Consider the following 25,190-nt stretch of genomic DNA (forward strand, 5'->3'; position numbering starts at 1 on the left):
TTTACTTCTGTAAGCTTATTAACAGCAATCTCATACTCATAATGAAAAAAAAAAAAATTACAAAACAAAAACAATCCGCATCAAAAACAAATATTCTATAAATACTTTGTACTTTATCTTCTTAATAATGTGTATGTAGTTTGATAGTTCGGAACTAATGAATAGAACACCATTAGCCAAAAAGGACAATAGGTATTTTCTTCGGTTCGAAATTTTGAGACGCAAACATTTCGACGATAAATTTCAATGGAATCAACAGTTGTATTTGCACTTACCTGTTTGGTGTATGCAGTTTAGTTTCGCTCAGATTTGATAGCTAGAATACAATTCGCCAAAGATGTTAAACTGCAACAGGACGAAAAAAAAATCAGAAATTATTCATGTACTCGTTTTCTACGCCAAGTGTCTCTTCTTACAACAGAACTGATAACCAGAATAACATAAAGCCAAAAAGCTTGAACCGCAATCCGAAATCTGCAGTTCGAAGTTTCTTGAGACGCAATTTTTTTTAAAGGATTATTCCTTAACTCCTTTTCTGCACTGACAAGTGTCGATGGTTGTTCAGGTAAATTCTGCTGTGAGACCATTCATTGTTTGCCAGGTCCACCGAAATGTGTTGCGTTTCATTCCTGCCCAATGTCAATGATGGATTGCGATAGAGTCACTGACAGTGGTCTTTCCCTTAACTCGTCTATGTTGCTGTGCAATGTCTAGCAGCAACAGAATTTTAAAATCGCAGTCGGTTGGTTTCCCATTCGAGAATAAAAAGCATACTCTTGTGAATCGATATTCCAAAACAACGACTGTCGATGTGTTATAAGTTGGCGTCTCCAAGCAGGGTTCACATGCAAAACTTATGATGGATTGCGATACAGTCACTAACAGTAGTTGTTCCCTCGAGTCGTCTAGTTGTTGTGCAATGTGTAGCAGCAACACAATTTGAAAACTGCAGTCGGTTGGTTTCCCGTTCGAGAGAAAAAAATACTCTTAGTGAATCGATATTCAAAAAAACAACAGCAGTCGAAAACTAAGTTGGCGTCTTGAAACAGGTTTCCTGCGCAAAACTAATAGTCTGCAATGGCTGTGAGTGGTAAGATATGAATGTCCTTATATGTACCCGGTTGAATTATGCCTGCCAACAAGGGCTCGTGTCGTCCATATAGAAAGGCAGACTGGAGGTGATCAAATAAAATTGTCACTGACATAATGTGACAATGTGTGCACCGCACTTTGACAACTGGTTTAGGTTCGTGTGGGCTATTCCCGGTGGTCTCCCTAATAGACTGGTCCCTGCATGGACTTTATTTGCATAAGGAGAAAGACAGACACTGGCTTAACAGACCCAATGATTTCATTGGATACAATAATTTCATTGGATACAATGATTTCATTGGATGTAATGATTAATTTGATACAATGATTTCATTGGATACCATGATTTCATTGGATATAATGATTTCATTGGATATAATGATTTCATTGGATACAATGATTTCATTGGATATAATGATTTCGAAGGATACAATGATTTCATTGGATACAATGAATTCATTGGATATAATTATTTCATTGGATACAATGATTTTATTGGATGTAATGATTAATTTGATACAATGATTTCATTGGATACCATGAGTTCATTGGATACAATGGGTTCATCGGATACAATGATTTCATTGGATACAATGAATTCATTGGATATAATGATTTCATTGGATACAATGATTTCATTGGATACAATGAATCCATTGGATATAATGATTTCATTGGTTACAATGATTTCATTTGATACAATGATTTCATTTGATATAATGATTTCATTGGATATAATGATTTCATTGGATAAACGTGCAGTGAAGTAAGCTTTCCATATCTGCGTTTTGATTGGCTTGGGTGATGTTTGTGAGTTGCACTTTCGGTCGTCTGCATGCATTATAAGAATAAATGTAAAAGTAGTTGTAACCATTTTGATTTCAAAACAAAAACAATTGCGCTTAAATTATCGACAGGATTGTGTTAAAAGGAAGGTAATAGGAAGGTAGGCCTTTGTTAACCACCCATTAAAATAGTTATCTATAGGCCCTACTTACTTTTTAAGAAGAACAGCAGCATTGTAATACATCATTTTGTAATTTAAATTCAGTTTGAAGAATGGAAAAAGATATTCAATGGTATCTCCTCTGTGCGTATCTACATTTATACGCTTGCTGGGTTACATCCGAAACCCAGCAACCAAAATATAAATTAATTGAAATCACGAGAAGCATTAACGTGTCCGCATGGCCTCAATATTTTACAAGGAGGTATGACAAATCACGAGTACCGAGTTCCGGAAAACCCAGAAAGAGATTCACTCCAAATTTCATTTCGGATTCGCAATCTCGAAGCCGCAATATCAACAAACGGTTTCCTCAGATGATGGCTCGACAAATCTGAACTTTATACTGTTTTAATACAGAGTCCGCTCTTTGCTGTTCTATATTATTCACACTGCTCGGCTGGGTATGACACATATAAAGTTCGCTTCTCTCTTCCTTTTCTCCTTATTTACTTGTTGTATCATCTTGAAATATAATTTATAGTTTACCTCGGGATAGTATAGTTTACCTCGGGATAGTATATTTTCATTTTTGTTTTGTTTATGGATTGTCGCATGCAATTAATATATTTGAACTGTGGCCCACATAAATATGGAATCAATAGTGTCCACTGCCTTAAATGTGTGCGGATTACACATCCCCAACATGCAACGTTTGCACAATATACATATAACGTCATGTTATTCCAGACAAATAAATCATATATGTTTGTTTTCCTCTTTAATAAGAAACAATAATTATCTATAGGCTTTAGCGGTGCAAATAACAATTAATAGCCTTCCAGATGTTATTATAAGCATATGGTTATATTAAGTTACACCGTACATTGTTTTTCTGTCCTACCTATGTATGGATGTGTCATTGTTTTTCGAGCAAACGATATTATTTGGAATGCAATACGCTAATTAAACTGGTTTTGGTGTCTTAATTAAATTTCCAATAATAATATATCATTGTCACCAGAGAATGAACTCCCCTGTCCAATTATACCATGCAGTGAGTCTATGACTCGAAATTGATATTGTTTTAACGGTATACTACATAATATGCAGTTTTCATTGAATGTGATGTGTTCCATGTCTACAAGATACTCTTTAAATCTTAGTCAAAACCAACTTCCATCCCCATCCCCTTAATAAAAATTATTATCTAGCCATCACCCGCCCCACCCCCCCCCCCCCCCCACACACACACACACACACACGCCTACAGCCGGGCGAATCCGCTTACTTACATACTTGTAAAACGGACAAAGTAATGCACAAACACTGTTATCGCAATAATTGAGGGTTTTTTCTGTTTAAATTATATTCCAGTATTTGTCTTTGTTGTCTTTTCATTATATTTATCTTGGAAGCTGGAATGCATCGCTAACCCGGTAAGCTGGGGATTTACTGTAACAGTTTTAACTATAACAATTTTACTGTAACGTTAGACTTGTGTACAGGTCGTTTATGTTCCCACGCGGTGAGATAGTCGGGTTGCAGCGCACAGTGGGCCAGAATGGGATGTAAGTGCGCCAAAAATATAAATCATTAAGTTTTGTGCATGAAGGTTCACCTACTTAGCTTTTCCGACCCGTAGAATCCAATGGTGATAATTAGATCGGAGTATGACGTCAGCAAAATACCGATTTTTGATTGGTCCTGATGTAATGGACTGTTTATCGCGGTTAAATTGTGACTAATTGCTTGCATCTGTGAATAATTCTAAGCAACCACGACAAGAGTTTTCAATGTTTGATGCATCATCAACAGAACTAACAACTTCAAATAATCGCTTTCTTGATGAGGACGCCATCGTGCACTGTGGTACAGCTGACAGATACATTTAAAGACAACTAGCGGCAGTATCCCTCATCACAACATACGAGACACCAAGTACATTGAAATTTCAACTGCGCAATCAGACATAAATAGGGGTATCATATTGCACCTTTCCGGCGAGCGCAGCCTTGCTTGGGTGTCGTGTTTCTCAGTGGAGCGCGCCATATGTAATAATCAGAAAAGGGGCGAAAACGTACAGTGATCGCTTCAGAAAAACTGCTCTAAAACCGTGTATCGCAGGTTGTCGCAGCTAAATTTGGTACCAAAATGATGCAAACAAGTTGCTCTATTAGAAATGAGTAGACTTTAGGCAGCAATCGACGGCAATCTTTAGTTTCCGTATTGCTGAACACAGAAAACGTAAATTTAATGTCAATGTTGACACAATTGTCAGTATTTATTCATAGAAAACTTCAACAAAAATAAAAACTGATTTAATTTCCTTCAAATATGAACCCTAAACTAGAGCCAAGTGAAAGTTTAGCTCCGTAACTCAATGCAAGGTGTCTAATTTTGCTTTATGAAGATTTCTGCAACTATTTTCATTTTATGGCCAATTTCTGTGGATTTGCATACCTTTAAGAGGTCTTGACAAGTCAATATATATATATTTTGCTTAATTTCCCCATAAAATGGTCCAATGGGGTATAAGCAACCTCAAAAGTGTTGAAAAAATTAAAACTAGCAGGGTCACGTTTCACCCTTTTTGGCGCACTTTGGTTTCGGCCTGGCCCACTGTGCAGCGGTGCTCTCGTAGAAGTCGGCAACCAGCAGTTCGCGCGAGAGCAGTGACAACTCGACTGTCTCACCGCGTGGGACATTCAACGACTTGTCCACAAGTCTACTGCAGCGTTTGTGTTTCGTGTCGTAAAGTACCCAAGTATAAAAAAATACATATAAAACAAAAACGTCTAACACACTAAGTCCACGTACATGCAGTTGTCACAAGCCTATCAAATGAAATCAATTTCCCAAAAAATATGACTAGTTTGAAACTAAAAGCGTGTACCGAGTCGTGCTTAATGGCGCCAAACGCAAATGCATTTATAGATTGGCCAAATAGAGCGACTGAAAATGCATGGCTATGATGGATGAAGATTGCTTTCCTGGCTGGATAAATGTTCAGATGGGATTCAAAGGCGTCTACTCGACCGTAGCATTTCAACAGGGTGAGTCAAAAAGAAGTTGACAGATATTTATGATTTAGAAACAAAACAACAACTGACACTCAAAACCCTAGTGAAGCACATAATTAAAACACATTATTTCCTGCTTTAAAAAAAACGAAACAAAATTGATAATATTTTAGAGAAGCTATGCCCGTTTTACTGAAACCGGCAGATAAATCAAGAGGGCGCAGGTTCAAGTCACGCTCAGTCATTATATTTGTTCAGCCAAATTTTTTTTAAATTAAATTACTCATTCAGTTTCCCTTGTTGTAACCTATTACTTGAAGTATAATACCCGATTTGTTGTTTTATTCTGCAAAACTGGTTTCTATTTTATATATTTTTTTCGTTATATTATCATTGCTGTCTTGAAAAAATATGAATATGCTATCTGTGTTCGAATTCGGCTGACATTTCATTATCAAACTCCCCTTCGATGGATGTACATATTACTTGCAAGGACGCATAATACGTTGGTCAGCACGACAAGGATTTCAATTTCCTTTCATTTCTCATTTAAAGACAGTGGACACTAATGGTAAATGTCAAAGACCAGTCTTCAATAACAAACCTGTGAAAGTTTGAGCTCAATTGGTCGTCGAAGTTGCGAGATATGAATGAAATAAAAAAACACCCTTGTCACACGAAGTTGTGTGCTTTCATATGCTTGATTTCGAGACCTCAAATTCTAAACTTGAGGTCTCAAAATCAAAATCGTGGAAAATTACTTCTTTCTTGAAAACTACGTAACTTCAGAGGGAGCCGTTTCTCACAATGTTTTATACCATCAACCTCTCCCCATTACTCGTTACCAAGCGAGGTTTTATGCTGATAATCATTTTGAGTAATTGCCAATAGTGTCCACGGCCTTTAAAATGTGTCCAATTGTTTTGGTCGTAAAACAAGAAGGTTTTCCATTAATGATAATTTCGACATTACAATACACAATAAACGGGTTGCATTGTGATACCTCCTGTTGCAAATAACAACCCCATAGACATCGCCTGCTGTAGAGTGCCACTCAACAAAATCTACGTTACGTGCAAATGAGCAAATCCACTTGATAAATATATACCATTATGAATGATTGAAAGCATGTAGGCATGTGGCAACGACAAGGTTAGAGTCGTACCCAAGAAATGTTGACTATTAGACACGATTTTGCGCCAAAACGTAGGTCATTTTGTAGGGGTTTGATGGGGTGTCTCAAAAATAAGACACGTTAAAGGGAAGGCACATGTTTGGTAGTTACTCAAAACAAGTATTAACTTAAAAAATTACTTGGTAACGAGCATTGGAGAGCTGTTGATAGTATAAAACATTGTGCGAAACGAATCCCTCTGAAGTAACGTAGTTTTTGAAAAAGAGGTAATTTCTCACTAAATAATTAAAAGACTTCTTGTTATTTTATGGTTATGATGGGATACACCAAGTGAGAACACAGGTCTTTGACAATATCAAACGTGTACAGTGCATTTAAAACTGTTTAAGTGAGATGGAATACCAGATAATGAATCCTTCAATCACGTATTAAGCTATTTCTCTAATGTGTAAAAAACCTGGGGCAACGCTTCAAGGTTCAATGTTTTTAGGATGAAAATTTGGGGGGAAATATAATAACCACGTTACTTCAAGTGAAATGACTCTCAAATGCTTATTATTTATCGAAAGTTGCTGTATGTATGCCTACTTCTTATCTAACCAGGTAAATTTTATTTGCGATTAATTTTAATGGTGATTACCATCCTTTAATTTACCGTGGATTTTTCATTCAAAAAGCTGACTTCCTAGCTAGGATGGAATATGGTGCATTTCATGGCATTTTATATGCATTGTTAAAGGCACCTGATAATACAGTCTTTAAGAACAACTCAATAGAGGGCGCAACTCCTTCTTTTGAAATCGCGTAGCAGTGGAACTTTAAAAAAAATATCAATCATTATTTTGTTTGTCTTTAACTCAACTGTCAACTCTTTTGTCTCCCTCTTTGTTTTTTGTTCCAAAGAAAGATTATTTTATTTACAAAGCACTTTTGATGCACAGTGGGAACTTTGCCATATGCTGCCATCCGGTAAACATTTTCAGAAAGAGGAACAATTTATTGTTTCCGTTTTGTTGCCATAAAATATCAACTCATTCATTTATTTATTCATCAATGGTTTGTTATACACATTTACAAATCGCGGCATCAGCAGAATTGCAAGTAAATTTACACTAATAGTATGTAGTTCAGTTCTTTTCAAACCTCCCCCCCCAAAAAAAAAAATAATAAAATAATAATAATAATAATAATAATAATAATTTTAGAGATTATCAATACTATACACGATGTTACCGCAAACTTTACTATATCGTATTTTATTTTTTGTACCATGCAATGTTTTAAATCATTTTCACTTTTTACCAGTAGGCCCATTAAACAAAATAAAAACTGAAAATAGGACCTACACTATGGTATTAAAACACTGAGTTTTTAAAAGAAAAGAAAGCAAAACTATTGGAACAACATTGCACAAGGAAAAACTAGTTTGGTAGCATAAAAGAACTGTATTAAAAGGAACCATAATCAACAGTACTCTTGATAAAATCCCTCTAAAAATCCCTAACTGCACATTGATTTTTTCTTGTGTTTTCCGAACGTGCTTCGTTTGAAAACAATCAACCATCCAATTGTGGTAGTTTCTGGTCTAGACGAACATATAGAAGCAGAACGAATAATGGCACACGAACAAGTAACACCCCTCATCATAAAATGGAACGTCCCATTAATTAATAACTGCAACAGGTGTTGAACGTAAGTTTAGAAACCCTCAATAAGAGTGATTGTATTATGAAGGTCTCTATTGGTATATTTTTAATTCAATGTCATTTTTTTTATAATGGAGAGAAATTTAATTAAAGACCATTGTTCTCTTAACAATGAAACACTGCAATAATAAGTGTACGGGTAAAACCAAAATGAATAATATTTAGTATGTTTAAATACTCCAGTTTATTCGCAGTAGGGTGTACGAAGAACTGACAAATTGCATCCTTTACAAGCCTAACTCATGTAATTGTCCTGACACGTGTTAAAATAATTATTTTTGTTTAAGATAACAGGCCAACTCCATTTGATGTTTTTCTTTACAATGTAATTTAAAACTATTTTAATATTATAGTTCGTTCTTCTTCTTCTCCTTCAAAATACTTAATGACCCCATCAGTTGGATTTTTGCAAATTTTGATTTAAAGGGTCAAAGGTCATGTGTTGATGTTAAATTTATGAGAAAATAATATGCATTTTTTGGTTTTGACTGGAAGAATTGTCGTCTTGCACCATAGTTTTGATATTTTAATACATAGGCTACATAATTTCACAGCAGTTGGTTTGTAAATAATAATTGTTGGTATGAGTTCACAATATGCAAGTTTAATACTTTGAGATGACAGGTTTTTGTTGTCATTATGTTGAATTAATTGACTTACTCCATTATTTGGTATCAAACTTCATTTTGAGTAAAAGGAACTTATAAAAAGTGAACATTTGAAAATTATGCGTACGTTTTTGGGCCTATATTATTATTTCAAAGCACATTTCAGCACCCAGCAATTCTTACAATAATTATGCCTATCATCACTTGTATAAGTACCAGAAGCTATAAATTAGCGTGTGCATTCGATATGACGGTATAAACCACAAAGACAATTATTTCTAACATACATGCGTTCCGCATCGTTAATAATTATGCCAGGTTTATTTAACAGTACCGTGGAATTAGCTCAGTGGCGCTTTCGTGTGTTTTTACTCCATTCTGTGTATCGCATTACATATAGGCCATTTTCGAAACCACGGCTTCGACTTTGGATTCGGCTTCAGGCTCCGTCCTCTCGTCTGAAGCCCTGAGCACGCGCAATATTGTCAAAACAACCGCGGGGCCAAGCTAGCCTGAGCCGAGTCTGGAGAACACGCCGGGGATTCGAAAAGGGTCAGAGACTATAGGCGCAAGGTAAATGCAGCACGGACTAGTGCCAAGTCTACGTCCAGATGTTATTAATTTTCAATTAATTGTGTTAACAGTGGGCTTTGTACACAACCAAACGGCTGGTATCTTTAATGATATTAACGCCAGAGATATTATATTGGTTATCGGTAATACGATCCCAAGTCCAGATCGCTGCCAGTGGTATATGGGACATCCAAGTTGGCACACATGGTTATCGGTATATGCAATGATATAATCCCAGTTTGATTTTGCCTACAGTACAGTTCGTTGTTTTTGCAATTGTGCCACATCACACATTGTAAGTACTTTAATTTATGTTGGTGTTCAAGGTTTCATATTTTGTTCATTATTTCCTAGATGTATTTTTTCTTTGTTCACATGGTATATCACGTATTGTGTTAATATTGTGTGTCTGCTGCCTTCATGGCATCATTCGCTGATGTTTTTCCCAATATGGTAGCAATCCGATCCGTTCGTATTCGAATTCTACTTCTAAAAGAAATTGCGCATGGAAAATGAATGCCACTCATTAACCGGGAAAACCACCACTTTGAAACATATTGTAAGTATATATAAAATGTATATAAAATAGTATATATGAATTGAGAAGTTGTTTTCAATTTGAAAAAAGTCGGTAAGATCGTCTTTAGGAGAAAGACTTTGGGAGAGGAAACAAATGGCTTTTAATCAAAATATGACTGATTACCAGTTCATCAGTTTATCTTTTGTTTAATTAACTTCACACAAAAGATTTTAGTAAGCTTGTAGTCAGCTTGTGCATGTAGCAACATTTATGTATTCATATCGCACCTTTAAAATGACAAACACGCATGCTATCTGAATTAATGTAAATTTAAGTTAAAGGCAGTGGACACTATTGGTAATTACTCAAAATAATTATTCAAATAAAATCTTTCTTGGTGACGAGTAATGGGGAGAGGTTGATGGTATAAAACATTGTGAGAAACGGCTCCCTCTGAAGTGCCAGAGTTTTCGAGAAAGAAGTAATTTTCCACGAATTTGATTTCGAGACCTCAGATTTAGAACTTGAGGTCTCGAAATCAACCATCTAATCGCACACAACTTCGTATGACAAGGATGTTTTCTTCTTTCATTATTATCTCGCAACTTTGATGACCGATTGAGCTCAAATTTTCACAGGTTAGTTATTTTATGCATATGTTTAGATACACCAACTGTGAAGGCTAGTCTTTGACAATTACCAATAGTATTTTTAACCCATAGTAGCCTTTAGTAGCCTTTAAACCCATTTTTCTTTTTCTAGGCAGTCACATTTGAAGGTAAAGAAAGACAGGCCCGACAACAACCTCTGCTACAGACAACCTCCACCCCATTGAGTTGTCTACTATGACAGACTTTCACCTCAGAGGTACCGGGCTCGAGGACCACAGCCTCCTGAATGAGGACCAAGTCGTCACTAAAAAGAGACACCAACTCACGGGAGGCACCGATCGACCCTCACGGAGACGCCGTCGGATTTGCACATCGTGCCGGTGTTGGATCGTCGTGGCTCTGCTCTCTGCCATGTGGCTGGCATTCTTCGGTCTCTGGTTGTATTACAGCTACTTTGCCATTCCTTCTTCGGGCAAGCCTGGTGCTGGGGAAGTTGGGCATAACACGGAGGCAATGCTGGTTGTGTTGCCCGAGTCTCTCGCTGATGAAACGGGGGCGTACTGCTTGGACGGAAGCCCACCGTCGTACTACTTCCGTAATGGTGAGATATTAACAATATTGGTTTTCTGAAAATCATTCGGTAATAGTTGTGGAGGCTGGTGTAACTTAAGTGTTACAACTTGACATTGCATCAACATATCCACTGAACTATGCTATAGCTTCCCCAACCACCACCACGAAGAATGCAACACTACTTGTTAAATGCTTAATGGGATTTGAGGCATTGCGTAATTATTGGTCTGCCGATTTCCTACATTCCGCTCACGAAGAAGTTTGTGGTTATAAAAAGCAGGACAGTTCTTTTCAGAATTGAAAAATCTACCGAAGTCCAGAAACAAAATCTACTTCGCGGTAGTACAATACACACCAAGACAAGTTTGTTCTCAAACGAACGTCATCTACCCAGAAAATGTATACACCAAGTCATAACGCGTGTGCAACTAAATCATCAAGCTATACTTAAAGGTAGTGGACACTATTGGTAATTACTAAAAACAATTATTATTATTATCATAAAACCTTACTTGGTAACTAGCAATGGGGAAAGGTTGAATAGCATAAAACATGGTGAGAAACAGCTCCCTCTGAAGTGACGTAGTTCTCGAGAAAGAAGTATTTTCCACGAATTTGATTTCGAGACCTCAGATTTAGAAATTGAGGTCTCGAAATCAAGCATCTGGTATGACAAGGGTGTTTTTTCTTTCATTGTTATCTTGCAACTTCGATGACCGATTGAGCTCAAATTGTTACAGGTTTGTTATTTTATGGATATGTTGAGATACAACAAGTGAGAAGACTGGTCTTTGACAATTACCAATAGTGTCCACAGTCTTTAAGTTCTAATAGTTCTGTATCGTGCATAGTTTTAAGTAAAAATTATGACATTTGATATTTTGGTGTTAACGCTTTTTTGCTAATCATAAGAATGTTTAGATATTTTTTCGTAAAAATCATGACATTAAGTTGTTGTATTAGTCTCATAAATTATTTCAAAACATTAAACGTTTTTTCTAATCAAATCACTATTGAGATAGATCTTCACTGTAACTCGATCACTATTTACATAAACGAAGCAGCGGCTGATTTCACAAATTAATACAAGCCTCATCTTATTTAATGATCAATGAAGCTGATGAAAAGATTTAATTGGACCGATCCATCAATCACCATCATTCCATTGGCCAATCACAGCCGCGAACGCGTGCCAAAAAGAACCAACTCACTTAAATCCATAAGCAGTGTAAACAAGTATATTTATTACCCGCCTTTCGGGTTTGCTTTGTCATTGTGTTTGTTCGTGTATTTCATGTTTTTCTTCATTTTTTTTATATTATGAATGGCATTTAACTTCCTTTTTCCTCCCAGCTTCTTCCCAAGAGCATGACACTTCTTGGCTCGTCTTCCTCGAGGGTGGCGGGTGGTGTTATAATGCAACGCACTGCGCACAAAAGAGTGACACATCATATGGGTCATCGCGCATGCTCAATGCCAGCAAAGAGTTTAACGGTGTGCTATCCGCTAATTTCACGGTGAATCCGGATTTTTATGACTGGAACGTGGCTGTTATCAACTATTGTGATGGAGCATCTTTTTCAGGTAGGCATACCCAATGAACCATAATATGAGCATTGGTGTGTTTTTTCAGTTTAATTTTTTTTTTAAGTTTTGGATAGTAAAAGAAAACAAACACCAAAATTTGAAAATTTACTTGAAGACAAATTACACCATTTGTTTTTGGAACCGTACAATCGTTTTAATCCTGTATAAATACAGGTGTATAGAATAGAACTAACATGTGGAAATCAAAAGGTGTCCACGTTTTTGATATATCGCCGAAAACCCGTAGCCAATGTCCATGAATGAGGAATAATTCCCTATCATTCACAAAACAACTTAGTGTCAAGTATAAGACCATGTGTAAAAAAAAATTAGGTTTACCAAAAAAATAAAAAAATTAACAAATGATAAAAATTGAGATCAACAAATGTGTGGATACATGAGGGTTTGCGTATTGATCCTTCATTGTTTCCTCGTTAATGATTTGTAATGTCTTATACTCCGCTTTAAAGGAAATCGTGATCTTCCATTTGAGGTTGGCAATAAGACCATTTACTTCCGAGGAACCCGTGTGCTGGATGCAGTGATCACACATCTACTCTCAGCAGGCATGGCGCAGGCAGATCAAATACTCCTGTCTGGTGCATCGGGTAAGCATTCATTGTTTCATTGAAAACCTTTTGGGTCAAAGTAGTCGGTTTTTAACCGAGATTTTCGCGTTTAACATTTTACTAGTGTTTGTGGTGTCTTTTTGGACTTTGAGTTTTCGGGTTGGACGACGCGTCGCGACGACGTCGCAGAGCTGGTGGTTTCTTGCCAGCTGATAAGATGGAAGTTTCTGTCAGTTTAAGATGGAAGTTTCTGTCAGTTTAAGATGGAAGTTTCTGTCAGCTTAAGATGGAAGTTTTGTGTTAGCTTAAGAGGGATGATGTAAGCTTATAACATGGAATTTCTTGTCAACTATTAGACGAAGGTTTATTTTCAGGTGATGGAGGTTTCCTCTCAGTTAATAAGCCTCACCCTAGAAAAAAAAAGATTCTTCGCAGCCGATGGATGGGGGTTTCTTCTCAACTTGTATAAGATGAAGGTTTCTTGTCAGATTAGGCTTTGTAGGCTTTTAGTCAGTTTATAAGATGGAAGTTTCGTATAGTCTTTTTTGTGAGATGGCTGTTCTTGTCAGTTTAAAAGATGGAGGTTGCATGGAGGTCGAAATAGAGTTGTCAGTTCGCAAGATGGATGTTTCTTATCAGATAAAAAGATGGATGTTTATTGGCAGTTGATAACAAAGATATTTCTTGGTATTTATTTTACAAGACTGAAGTTTCTTATTAATTTTGAAGATGGAGGGTGTTAGTTCGCAAGACGAAGAATTCTTGTCAGCTTTTAGATGGAGGTTGGTTTTCAGTTGTTTTTGTCTTAGGTAATGCTTGCTTACTTGCTTAACTAGAGTGATGTCCTCGAATCACGATGGTTCCCAATGCATTTCTGTCCCCCATAGCTGACTTTAAATTTTCTGATTCCAGACGCGTGTCCATTTTAAGTATCTCAGTGTAATTTAGTGCAGGTCTTCAAGGTTTCCTCCTCCCATGCTTAGGGGTCCACAGAACAATATTGGATACTGATTCGTCTTTGCTCCTGTAGCATTGGCCAGCAAAACGCATCCTTCTCTGCCTGATTTTTGTTGAGAAATTGGCAGGTTTCCATAATGTTAACCATTTTTTTGTCACATTTGTATAACACAGCTGGAGGTCTGGCCGTGTTCTTGCATGCAGACCACGTCAAGGAGCTGATACCCGAAGAGGTATCATTCAAAGCAATGGCGGATGCTGGGTTCTTCTTAGACGAGAAAAATATCAGCAATGAGGACATGTGGCGCAACACGATGAAAGGAGTGTACGAATTGCAGGAAGTGCAAGGTATGAGCGATCCTTTTTGTGTATGACGCTGGGGCGTCCCTTTGCAAAATCTTGCACTATAAGATGATATAGAAGAGTTTGCGGTAACACCATGTAATAACAATGCAAACTCTTCTATATCTTATTTCCACCATGCAAAGTTTCAAATCCTACTTACTATAAGTATGGTTTGTGAAGACCTTATTCATCTAAGTAGCGATGAGACCCTTGCGAAGCTATAGGCTGTTGGCTACTAAAATTCAAAGGTTTAAACAGGGGTTTTTTGGGTGGTTGTTTACGGGATTGGTGTCTTGTATGCCAATTGCCTAATGTGTGATTGATTTTACAAAATGTTTGTAGTGTGTATAATAATAGCGGTTTCTTTCATGTGCGTCACACAGTGACGCCCACAAGGTTCTTAAAAAGTCAGTATTTTCCTGCAACTGTGCAGCTATGTTTGCATAAGTATGACCATATTCCTTTACATTAGCACCATGTAATGGTTTAGAAGGCGACGTGGTACATTACAGACAATCAAACCAGCAACTCCAGGACGAACTCATTCTCATTACGATATTCGTTTACTGGGTTCGTTCACGTCCATTACACAGCACACGGGACCAGCGCCTTAACGTCCCAACCGAGGGACGCAGCAAGAATTTTTTTTAAATGTCATGCTTAACACAGTTGGCACGACTGGGACTCGAACCCACAAGCTGCTGATCAAAAACAATATTATGCTAGGCAAACGAACGACAGGGTTATAATGGCTAAAGTGTAAAGCAAATTTGAAAGGGGAAATTGGTGTTGTGCTTAAACTTCACAAAATATAGTTTAAAATAAAAGTGTGTCTTTCTATTTAAAGGGAGCTTGGATGAGGATTGCCTTCTTGCTAAAGGCACCGAGAAATGGGAATGTTTCTTCCCTGAATACGCCTATCCCTATATCAACACGCCCATATTCATCATCAACTCTGCCTTCGACTACTGGACTCAGTTGCACATCTTAAACCTCAACTGCAGACCCGGCCTCTGCGACGAAAAAGCCCAGGCATTTTTCGAGGATCATCGGGAGCTTTTCTTACGACGCACGGACCAGGTGAACCGCTACGACAAGGATGGCATGTTCATCTCGTCGTGTTACGCGCACAGCCATGCGTACTACGACGCACCGTGGATGAACTACAAAGTGATTGGAGAGGAGACTAGGCAGGCGTTCGCTGACTGGTACTTTGGTAGGAGTACGCCGGCGAGATCGCGATACGTAGACTGCGACTCGAGTCTGAATTGTAACCCGTCGTGTGCTGAAACGTGGGGAGCGGAGTACTTTAATAGCACGGTGTGTTTGGTGTTAACTACGGACGAATGTTTCAACTTATTGCATTAAAGCTTATAGTCATTAAAGCCATTGTACACTTTCGGTAAACGGTATTGTCCAAGGCCAACACTTCGTGTATCACAACGTATATATAAAATAGCAAACCTGTGAAAATTTAGGCTCAATCGGTCATCGGAGTCGGGAGAAAATAACGGAAAACCCACCCTTGTTTTCGAACGTTTCGCCGTGTGTTTAAAATAAATTCGTAATTATCGATATCGAGAATTGATATTGTTTTAATGTTTTCTCAAAAGTAAAGCATTTCATGGAATAATAATTCAAGAGAAGTCTTTCACCATTACCTTCTGTAAACCCTGTAAGTTATTTGTAAATATGTGAACTTTTAATTTTGTTTCTGTACCGAAAGTGTCCAATGCCTTTAAGAGTCATTTCGAACAATATTGCCTATTGCCTATGACACAGGGGCGGGTTGGCAACTGCCCTTCAAAACTGTGGGCGCTATAATAATGTAAGGGGGAAAAAATCGGTCACAGCAAGAAAAAGAAAAAAATGGACAGAGAAAGCGAATCCTTTTATACCTGGTTTTAGAATTGGTATATTAATGTTTTTCTGTGTAAAACTACTATATTGGGCAAATCAAGAACCCCTCTACCCAGTCCCCCCCCCTTCCGACCATAGCCTTAAACCTTTCCATTGCGCTTATGTACAACTTTTCATCATACTCTTAACACTTTTTTTCATGCAGCACGACCCCTAACATAATTCTTGGTTTGCGATTACTGGATGGTTTAAAGACGAGTTTGAATAAACAAATTAATATGGGTATATGGTGAATTAGATATAAGTCGGGACTTGCCCTTAACACTAACCAGGTGTGGCGGTTTCAACTTACCGAATGATCAAATACGGTTACCTTACATCATGCGATGCCTGCGCACAGCAAGCGAAAGTATATAGTACATTTTTAGTGTCGTGTTGAGTCATCCGTGTCTCTCCGGTAGCTGTCATGGCGGCGTCCAGAGAATTTGGTGTGAAGACCAAGCAAATTATCCTGTATTTAACCAGTGGTACATATACCGAACGAGCGTCAGAGAATCACAAGATTTTTTTTATTATTCTGGTTTAGTTTATTAAATTTATTTATTACCGTTTTTATGTTATTTTATTTTTATTGTTATTTTTTATTTCACTGAACTACAGTACTCGCCAGGGTACTCGCGACGGTATTTATGTCTGGCTACGTCAACCGGAAAACTGAACACGCCGGAAAGCTTAAACCGTTCGAACAACGTGCTGAAATGTCCGGCTACGTCACCCGGAAAACTGAACACGGCGGAAGACTAAAACCGCCACACCGGCGTCCATGATAATAAAAGCTCCTACGGGCAACCAACACGCTACTAAAAACTGTGCAACCTAGCTACTTGTTCGAAATGCTAAATTTCTTCCATTCAGATGTGAATAACACATTTTTTTGAGTGTTTATATTAGGCCTAAGGCACCAGGAAGATATATTTATGACAATACTAAAACTTCCTGGGGCAAGTTAAACCCAGTTTTGTTTCTTTATAACACAAACCATATTGAGCAAGGCGCAAGGCCTGTAATTGTTCACAACACTTAAGCTCCTTGTATTGGTTGGAATGGACCGTGTTAAAGGGAACATGTACTTTGGTTTTGGGACCGTTCGATTGTTTTTATCCTGTATAAATGTAAAAATACATCAGTAAAAAAAATAATCTCAAAAGTTGTAGAGTTTTTGAGAAATCCCCTAAAATTCGGAGCAGTTTAGTCCATGCATGAAAAATAATTCATAACTGGAGTGCGAAAGCGAATGTTGGTGGTGGTCCGTAATAAGTGAATGTTTATTAGTGATTGTGTCGCATTGATACTTTGTTGGCAATGCGTTTTTCATGTAGACATTCTAGTTTTTAATAGTAGTTAGACAATCATCGTAGTAGGCTAGTGAAAAGATTGCATAAAGGGACATACTTTTATTACAAACATGTTATTGAGATGGATGTTTTATTAACAACCAAATCAATAACCCACAAATAAAAATTGTATTAAACAGCACAGTTTGCCTTTTTGTATTCTATCATTGTGAAGCCCATGGGGGGGTACATGTCTTCTTTGTAGTCCTATTTTAACTAGGAACTTGAACGATTTTTTACGGGAACGCTATTTAATCTTGTTGTTTTAATGTTTAAATTTGTAATATTATTAAGATCACTTGTAGGGCCACTGATTTTCCGTTTCAGAAAAGTGCAAATTCCGTTTGGCAAAAACATGAATTCCGTTTCAGGCACAAAAAATTCCGTTTCATGTTTTTTTAATTAGATAAAAGGTTGTTTAATACCCAGGGACACACTTATAAAAATCAATTTGAGATAAGTTGCACTGTTGACTTCGTAAAATGTTCATTTGAACTGACAAATTTCAAAAAAATACTTTTTTTTATAATTGTGGATTATTTTGTATACTGCTGTTCTAAAAAGGTTGCACTGTGACTGCAGTATCAATGCACATGATGTGATAGACTTGATTCCAAGTCTAAAACTGCAGTTGATTCTCTGCATCAGCCACATTGTAGGCTAATGACAGGAGTGTATCCACAAGAGGGCGCTGTTTCAGCATGATCAAAGACTTGGGAACAAGTCTATGGACGTGACCATTCTCCATCCACAAACAAAATGTCAGCCATTTTGTTTTCGCTTTGGCGACAGAATTTTGACAGTTTACGGTTTTATTTTAGACCTTTCCGAGATGAAAAAACATTGTATGTGTTCTTATAGATCATAGGTAAGCTAGTTTGTGTATTATTGTTGGTAAAAGAGAGGGAGAAAATGCAATTTGGGTGAACAAAAAATGTTTAAAACGTGCCGCGAATAATGCCCTTCGCTTAACCATGTTAACAACGTGTGTACATCATGTGTGTAAACATTGAGGATGGTGTGAAGTAGAACAGAATGATCCACGGTTACGATCTCGTACTTTTTAATGGTCTGATTTCTGATGCCTTTTTAGTTTAACAAAAAGAATCTTAATAAAGAATGCAATTTCAATAGTTTTGGCGTCAAGAGAAAAAAAAAAAAAAAAAAAAAAAAAAAATCAAATTTTCTGAAATCCCGTTTTCCGTTTCAAAGGGCGGATTCCGCGAATTCCGTCCGTTTTCCGCGATCGCGGAAAATCAGTGGCCCTACACTTGCTGTCGGTCTCATGCAAGTATGTCTTTAACCAGCAAGTTGAACCATACTGAAGTCTCCGGTGGAGACCTTTATTTAAAATCGGACATGGCCTCATCGGACCTCTACAGTCTGACTTTTTTGTATTTATAAAAAATGCGTATTTAAAAAATAAATATTAATCATTGCACAGTTTATATGTTACGGTACGGCTGGACACTATTGGTAATTACTCAAAGTAATTGTTAGCATTAAAGGAACATTTCAGAATTGGTTTTGCTAGCAAAGAAGTTGCTGTCAGTGCAAGCACTTTATCGAATCCACCATATATACATAAACTGACAAACCTGTAGAAGTTTGAGATCGATCGGCCATCTGGGTCACGAGAGAATAGTGAAAAACCGATTACAAATTTTGCATTGCATCGATGCCAAAACAAAAATGAATAAAACGCTCACTGAGCGATAAACTCCAAACGCGATATAAGAATATTTATTTCTCATCAAATATGATATTACAGACATAAATATTTCAAGGGATGTTTTCTACTATCATCATCATTACACCTTGTAAGTTTGATGTAAATCTGTGATCTTCACGATTTTTGTTTCTTACCCATTCTGTAACGTTCCTTTAAAACTATTTTTGGTAACGACGAGCTATTGACATTAAAACATTGTGAGAAACGGCTCCCTCTGAAGTTATTTGGTTTAGAAGAAAGAGGTAATATATCTCACTTAAATATATATTTGAACCTCAGAAAGACTTCACGCCTGAAACCTTTCTCAGGCCTCTGAGAGAACACACACATTACCAAACAGTGTCAAGATGTATCAAGTTCACGTTTACATTATTATGGACGGGCATTGCCATGACGAAATAATGTTTTGTTAAGATATTTTGTAGTGTTAAAAAGTAAGCAAGCCAAATCAATAAACTAAAAGCAAGGATGGGGGAAAAACTGTGTTTGTCTGTAATAAAATTATTTGAGCATCATCAGCCCTGTAATTTTAAACACATGACCCCACGACTATATAGGCAGTAATTAACTAAATTTGGGATCATCGTATAACGCAAACAAACTCGCGTAAAACATGTTTGTTGTTCAGCTGTGTGAATGCTTTACCCTATTGCCTTGAGTTTGTTTAGAGATGAAATGTTTTGTACTTAACATTCGTCGGCCGGGTAGTGAGCTCGATTAACTAATAAATTGGTTAATTAAATTGGGTGTCCTCATAACAACAACGCAAAAAAAAAAAAAAACAACAAAACATGGAAAAACAGTTTTGTTTTCCCGGACACTTCGTTCAGCTGTCTGAATACCTTGTTAAGTTGTTACCCTTTGTTTACAGATGCAACATGGTTAACATAAAATTCTTCGGCTGGGTAGTGAACAATAGATGAGTTAGATGTGAGCAACGTTGCAAGTAAACTAACCTGATTATAGGGTCATGACCTCTCTTCCTTTGTCAAGTGTTTGAATAACAGGTGCGTACAAACAATGGGAAGCGGTTGGAGGCTTGAACAATAGATTGGCACGAGCCAATGTTGTCTAGTTTTAGTACAAAGGAGTGACTTTGGGTTAAAAAAAATCCACAAGACCGCTGTATCAGAAAATATTGACTGGACCAGAATTGTGAACACAAGACCAGAATCAAATTGGAGGGAAAAAGACATCTGTGAAAATTTTTTTATCTCATCTGTCTTTAGGGTAATAGTTGTTACCCAATAGAACTACAAGGTATTTTTAAGACTAAAAGTCAATTATAAATATTGTTTCATGTTCAAGATAGTACAGAGTGGCCCCAGGAAAAAATTCCCATTGAAAAAAATCAATGGGATTTAATGGGATCCCATTGAAAATTTGAATGGGATTAATGGGATTCAATGGGATTGGTGTGGAATTTGGTACATATTCAACGGGATCTAATGGGATCCACAGGGGATCCCATTGAACCCCATTGAAACAATGGAATCCCATTGAATCCCATTCAAAATATCAATGGGACTCAATGGGAATTTTTTCCTGGGGGGGGGGGGACATGCATTTTTGATCACAAATTTGACAACACTGCTAGACTTGTCTGGTCAAAAGTCTACTAAAATTTAAGCCATGGTACATTTGGACACCGTTGTCAAACAATTATGTTTCTTTAACATCTGCCGAGAATTTTGACACATGCCTTTACGGGTCTTCGAGAGTTTTTGGTACGTTTGTTGATAAAGTTTATTGGATAACTCCTTACTCACTGTGAATGAAGGTGTGTGTGTAATAATATATCAATCTGTAGAAATTTCTTTTCATTAGTCGTCAAGTTTTTGAGATAGAAATGGCGAAAAACACAGAGCAACGTTTTGAGGAGTCGCGTATAAATACATGTACACATGCTAACTTCCATTTTGGATAACTTTCCGTATGGCGCCACCACTTTTTCACTAGTTTTTTATTGAGGTAAATTGGGAACTGTATTTTTTCATGTCGAATGAAAAAGTGTTGGCGCCATACGAAAGATTTTACAATGCTTACACTGCCAAGAACTGTTTGTTAGCAAAAACAATTTATGTAATCTTTCTTTAACAAAGGTATACCATTGAAAAATAGCTCACCATTTCCATGTCGAGTTGACCAATCCTTGGATTCGATCATTGGAAACAACCAGCTTTGCTGATTGGGTGCTCTTCACATCCTCGCACCGCCTTTTGTCATAGAATCGACAAGTCGACTTTAAAATGGCCTCCTCGAACATAGCCGGGAAGACACAGTAAATTCCATGTAAACCCATCTCAACTTGTTGGTTTGCTTCGCCATAAATCCACATACAGAAACTTAAAGGTTCGGATATTCCTCGCTTGAAAAGATTCATCCTAAATCATGCCTGGTGCCCGACTATTTTCCTTGCGTGTTCTGTGTAAGTGTGGTCCCGGAAGACAAGGTGAAACAGCGTCAGAAACAGCAAATTTTCTCTTCCAAAATTCAGCGTGGTATATGTCCTTTTTCCAACTGTAAACTGTTCAAGTCTGATCTATAGCAAACAACGAATCCAATTCACCACATGAGCTGCCAAAAATGTTGGTTGGAATGGCCGTAATTTCAGTCACGAAACCCAGACAATGACGGGCATTACGTAATTTCTGTCTACTCCACAAAGTGTGCAGACAACAAAATGAAAATGCAAAACGTTAAGATTTGTTGTAATGCGGTTCACTCTTGTATTCCTACGCGGTATGTTTACTCCGTTGGAACCCCTATAAAATAGTAAATACTGTTTACAAAAAGGTTGTTACAGTTAAAGAGGTCTGACACCGAAACAATTAAGAAGAATTGAATAGTTTTATTTCACTTAATTATTTAGAAATACTGAGAACGAGTTACAGGAGTGGGACTATTTTCTGCACATTGCGAGAGGATTTCAGTGCTGTGCGGTCGGAGCAAGTTGTCCGTGAAACTCACACGGAAAAGCACATAAGAACCACGGCTCTGAATTTTTTTTTTGGCATTCATTCAGTAACAATACAATCAATAATAGTACACAGAATAGAAAGTAGAAAGTAAAGAATGAACTTCAGCACAGACTGAACTTCAAATCAGTAATGTTAAAGTTCAACACAGAATGGGGCTGTGTATCCATTCGCTCTTGGTCGTTCTGACATCGTGAAGGCCGTTGAACTACAAGTAGAAGCTTCAAGTAGGCTAATCAGAGACGGTTCCATGTGATCAGGGCCCAATTTCATAGAGCTGCTAAGCACGAAATATTGCTTAGCATGAAATTTCTTTTTTTTTGATAAAAATAGGGTTACCAACAAAATGTTTGTTTGTTGCATATTGCTTGTTACTGGTAATAATTAAGCTGTTGTTCGCTTATCCTGAAAATCACGTGGAAATTTGGTTGGTAATCCTGTTTTAACCAAGGAAGAAATTTCATGCTAAGCAAATCTTTTTGCTTAGCAGCTCTATGAAATTGGGCCCTAGATACAAGTATAGAAAGGTGTAGACGAGTTGAAACTAGAGGGCAGAAAACTACCTAACCACCCCCCCCCCGCTCGAATTGTTTCGCTCATCACCCCACTGCTCAACAAACCTACGTCACAACCTGCAAATCAAACATTTTGAATGAGTTTATTTACTTGGGCCCTGTATATGTCAAAACTATAACGAACCCAACTCCCTTCCAAAAATATTACATTACTTCATACCTCAGAAGAATGAAAACCATTGATATTGCTAAATTGAAGAGTTCATCTAGTTCAATATTTGGTGTTTGTTATAAAAACCTGCTTATCCGGGTCTGGCTCGAGTCCAAAACCAATCCTCTTCCAAGTTCAAGTGTCTGCATGGTTGAAGGTCGTTCCCAGGGCTGAGTTCCTGAGTCAGTTTCTTTTTTGTGTCACTTTATATTTTCTCTAAAAATCCAGGTCAGCTAAACTGCAGAAAGAAAAACAAACCTAAATTGTGGGTACAGACAGGCTATTAAATTTCCCAGTATACATTGAAAAAGCAACCGCAACGAGAGGAGGTGGTGTTGAAAGTTGAGCAAAATGGCGTTGTTTATCCGTTCGCTCTTGATCGTTCTGGTCGTGAAGTCTAAAGTTGTTCTACTGGTTGAAGCATCCAGCAATCAGAAGACGGATTCATGTGCTATACAAGTAGTAAGGTAGATGAGTTGAGGCTTATAGTAGAAAACTACCTAACTTCTGTTGACTCGGAGCGGAGAAACACACAGGATCTGGTGAAAGAGCTCAAAGTTTTAATGGCCAATAATATACGGAAGGTAGATCACCTGCAGTTTGCACTGTCGGCCAACCAAGAAAAGTTAAGTGAAGCCCTGAGGGACACAACACTTCAGTTAGAAAAGACGAGAAGTCAAATGGGAGTCATGGCACATGAAATGGAAATGCTTGAGGAGTCATTATGGGGTGCTGCGTTAACGCAACGCCTAAAATAATGGTATGTTTTGTTTGTTTGCAACCGTGTAAGTGGTCAGACTTTTAACTGGAACACGAACACAAATCACCACATTATTTATATTTTAAGATATGGTTGTTGTTTTTTTGCAACTATAAGGCCTAACTTTACTCGTAGGCCTACACACAAATTGGAACACACAATTCGTTATTTTATTGAGGGGCTGTATAGTAATAGTGTTTCTCATATCAACCTTGTCTTATTGTCTGTTTCCATACCATACTAAAATAATCATCTCGATTTTAATCATAAGGATCCACAAGTTGTTCCGACATTCTCGCAAGAGGTGGGACACGCAGTGGCGTTTACACCGCGAAGCCAGACCGCGGTACGGCATTCAAGGTTTACTGCTCATGGAAACAGAACTCGGAGGTTAGACGGTAAGAAAACACGCACTCCAACTTTTCATGTGCATAGCAATAATGTTATTGCAAAAACTAGCCATTCAAAAACATAATAATTATGGCATTCTCCGATAGGTTTTTCAGCGGCGCCAGGACGGCAGTGTTGATTTCTTTTTGGACTTTGCCAAATACAGCCAGGGCTTTGGGAATCTAGAGGGAGAGTTTTGGCTCGGCAACGAAAACTTGCACCGTCTGACTGCTCAGGGCGAGTACGAACTCCGGGTAGATCTCACAGGCTTCGAAGGCAGTACCTGGTATGCCGTTTACGAATCGTTCAGCATCGCCGATGTAAGCGACAACTTCAGGCTGTCTTTGGGAAACTATGGAGGAGGAACCGCAGGTAAAACGTTAAAGGTGGTGACTCCATACCTAATGCAAAACAAATTTAAACTCTGCTCATTGCGGAAGTGTATATTATAGGACATACCGGAAGAAAAACAATCGGGCTCCACTATTCCGCCTTGGCGGAATAGCATTCCGCAGAAAAGTATTCCGTCCAGGCGGATTACTATATTCCGCCAAGGCGGATTACTATTCCGCCCGGGCGGATTACTATTTTGCCCGGGCGGATAACTATTTCGCCCGGGCGGATTACTATTCCGCCCGGGCGGATTACTATTTCGCCCAGGCGGATTACTATTTCGCCCGGGCGGATTACTATTTCGCCTGGGTGGAATCTGCCCGGGCGGAATACAAATCTGCCCGGGCGGATTAACAGTGAAATAAGGATGTCTGTTGGTATGTGTTTACATTCGTTTTGGTAATCCGCCGGACGGAATAGTATGATCCGCCAGGGTGAATTAGAAATCCACCCGGGCGGAATGGTAATCCGTCCGGCCGAAATAGTATTCCGCCCAGGCGGAATGGTGCGGAATAGTAATCCACCCGGCGGGCGGAATGGTGGGGCCCGATTTGTTTGAGCAGAAAAAAAAATGACCAGTGTGTTATTTTTCAGGTGACTTGTTAACCCGCCATAATAACCGAGCATTTTCGACCAAAGACCGAGACAACGATGGAGCGAGACGCGGTAACTGTGCCGAGGAAAACAACGGCGCCTGGTGGTACGATGACTG

General features: G+C 38.0%; 1 protein-coding gene and 1 long non-coding RNA gene across 2 annotated transcripts in view; one reads left to right on the top strand and one right to left on the bottom strand.

Annotated features, from left to right (window-relative positions):
- LOC117299314 overlaps positions 1-21,787 on the bottom strand; it is a 31,485-nt gene extending 9,698 nt beyond the window's left edge. The window contains exons 1-2 of the long non-coding RNA XR_004520060.1: positions 21,358-21,787; positions 276-345 (exon numbers count right to left, since the gene is read on the bottom strand). This is a non-coding gene — a long non-coding RNA (uncharacterized LOC117299314). The remainder of the gene's footprint in view (positions 1-275; positions 346-21,357) is intronic.
- On the top strand, positions 9,152-15,661 carry LOC117299313 (pectin acetylesterase 11-like). The gene is made up of 6 exons (XM_033782825.1): positions 9,152-9,378; positions 10,366-10,815; positions 12,141-12,371; positions 12,845-12,982; positions 14,075-14,248; positions 15,093-15,661. Exons 2-6 carry the CDS (start codon positions 10,449-10,451, stop codon positions 15,611-15,613), a joined length of 1,431 nt encoding a protein of 476 aa, XP_033638716.1. The 5' UTR covers positions 9,152-9,378; positions 10,366-10,448; the 3' UTR covers positions 15,614-15,661.
- Positions 21,788-25,190: the final 3,403 nt, after the last annotated feature.

Source organism: Asterias rubens, chromosome 14 (genome assembly GCF_902459465.1).
Source record: "Asterias rubens chromosome 14, eAstRub1.3, whole genome shotgun sequence".
In the NCBI taxonomy this organism is placed as follows: Eukaryota; Metazoa; Echinodermata; class Asteroidea; order Forcipulatida; family Asteriidae; genus Asterias; species Asterias rubens.

Excerpts from the sequence above, each read along its gene's own strand:
- LOC117299313 (XM_033782825.1), top strand. The coding sequence starts at position 10,449 with ATGACAGACTTTCACCTCAGAGGTACCGGGCTCGAGGACCACAGCCTC. Across the intron at positions 10,816-12,140 it reads GTCGTACTACTTCCGTAATG|CTTCTTCCCAAGAGCATGAC; the intron begins GTGAGATATTAA and ends TTTTCCTCCCAG. Across the intron at positions 12,372-12,844 it reads TGATGGAGCATCTTTTTCAG|GAAATCGTGATCTTCCATTT; the intron begins GTAGGCATACCC and ends TCCGCTTTAAAG.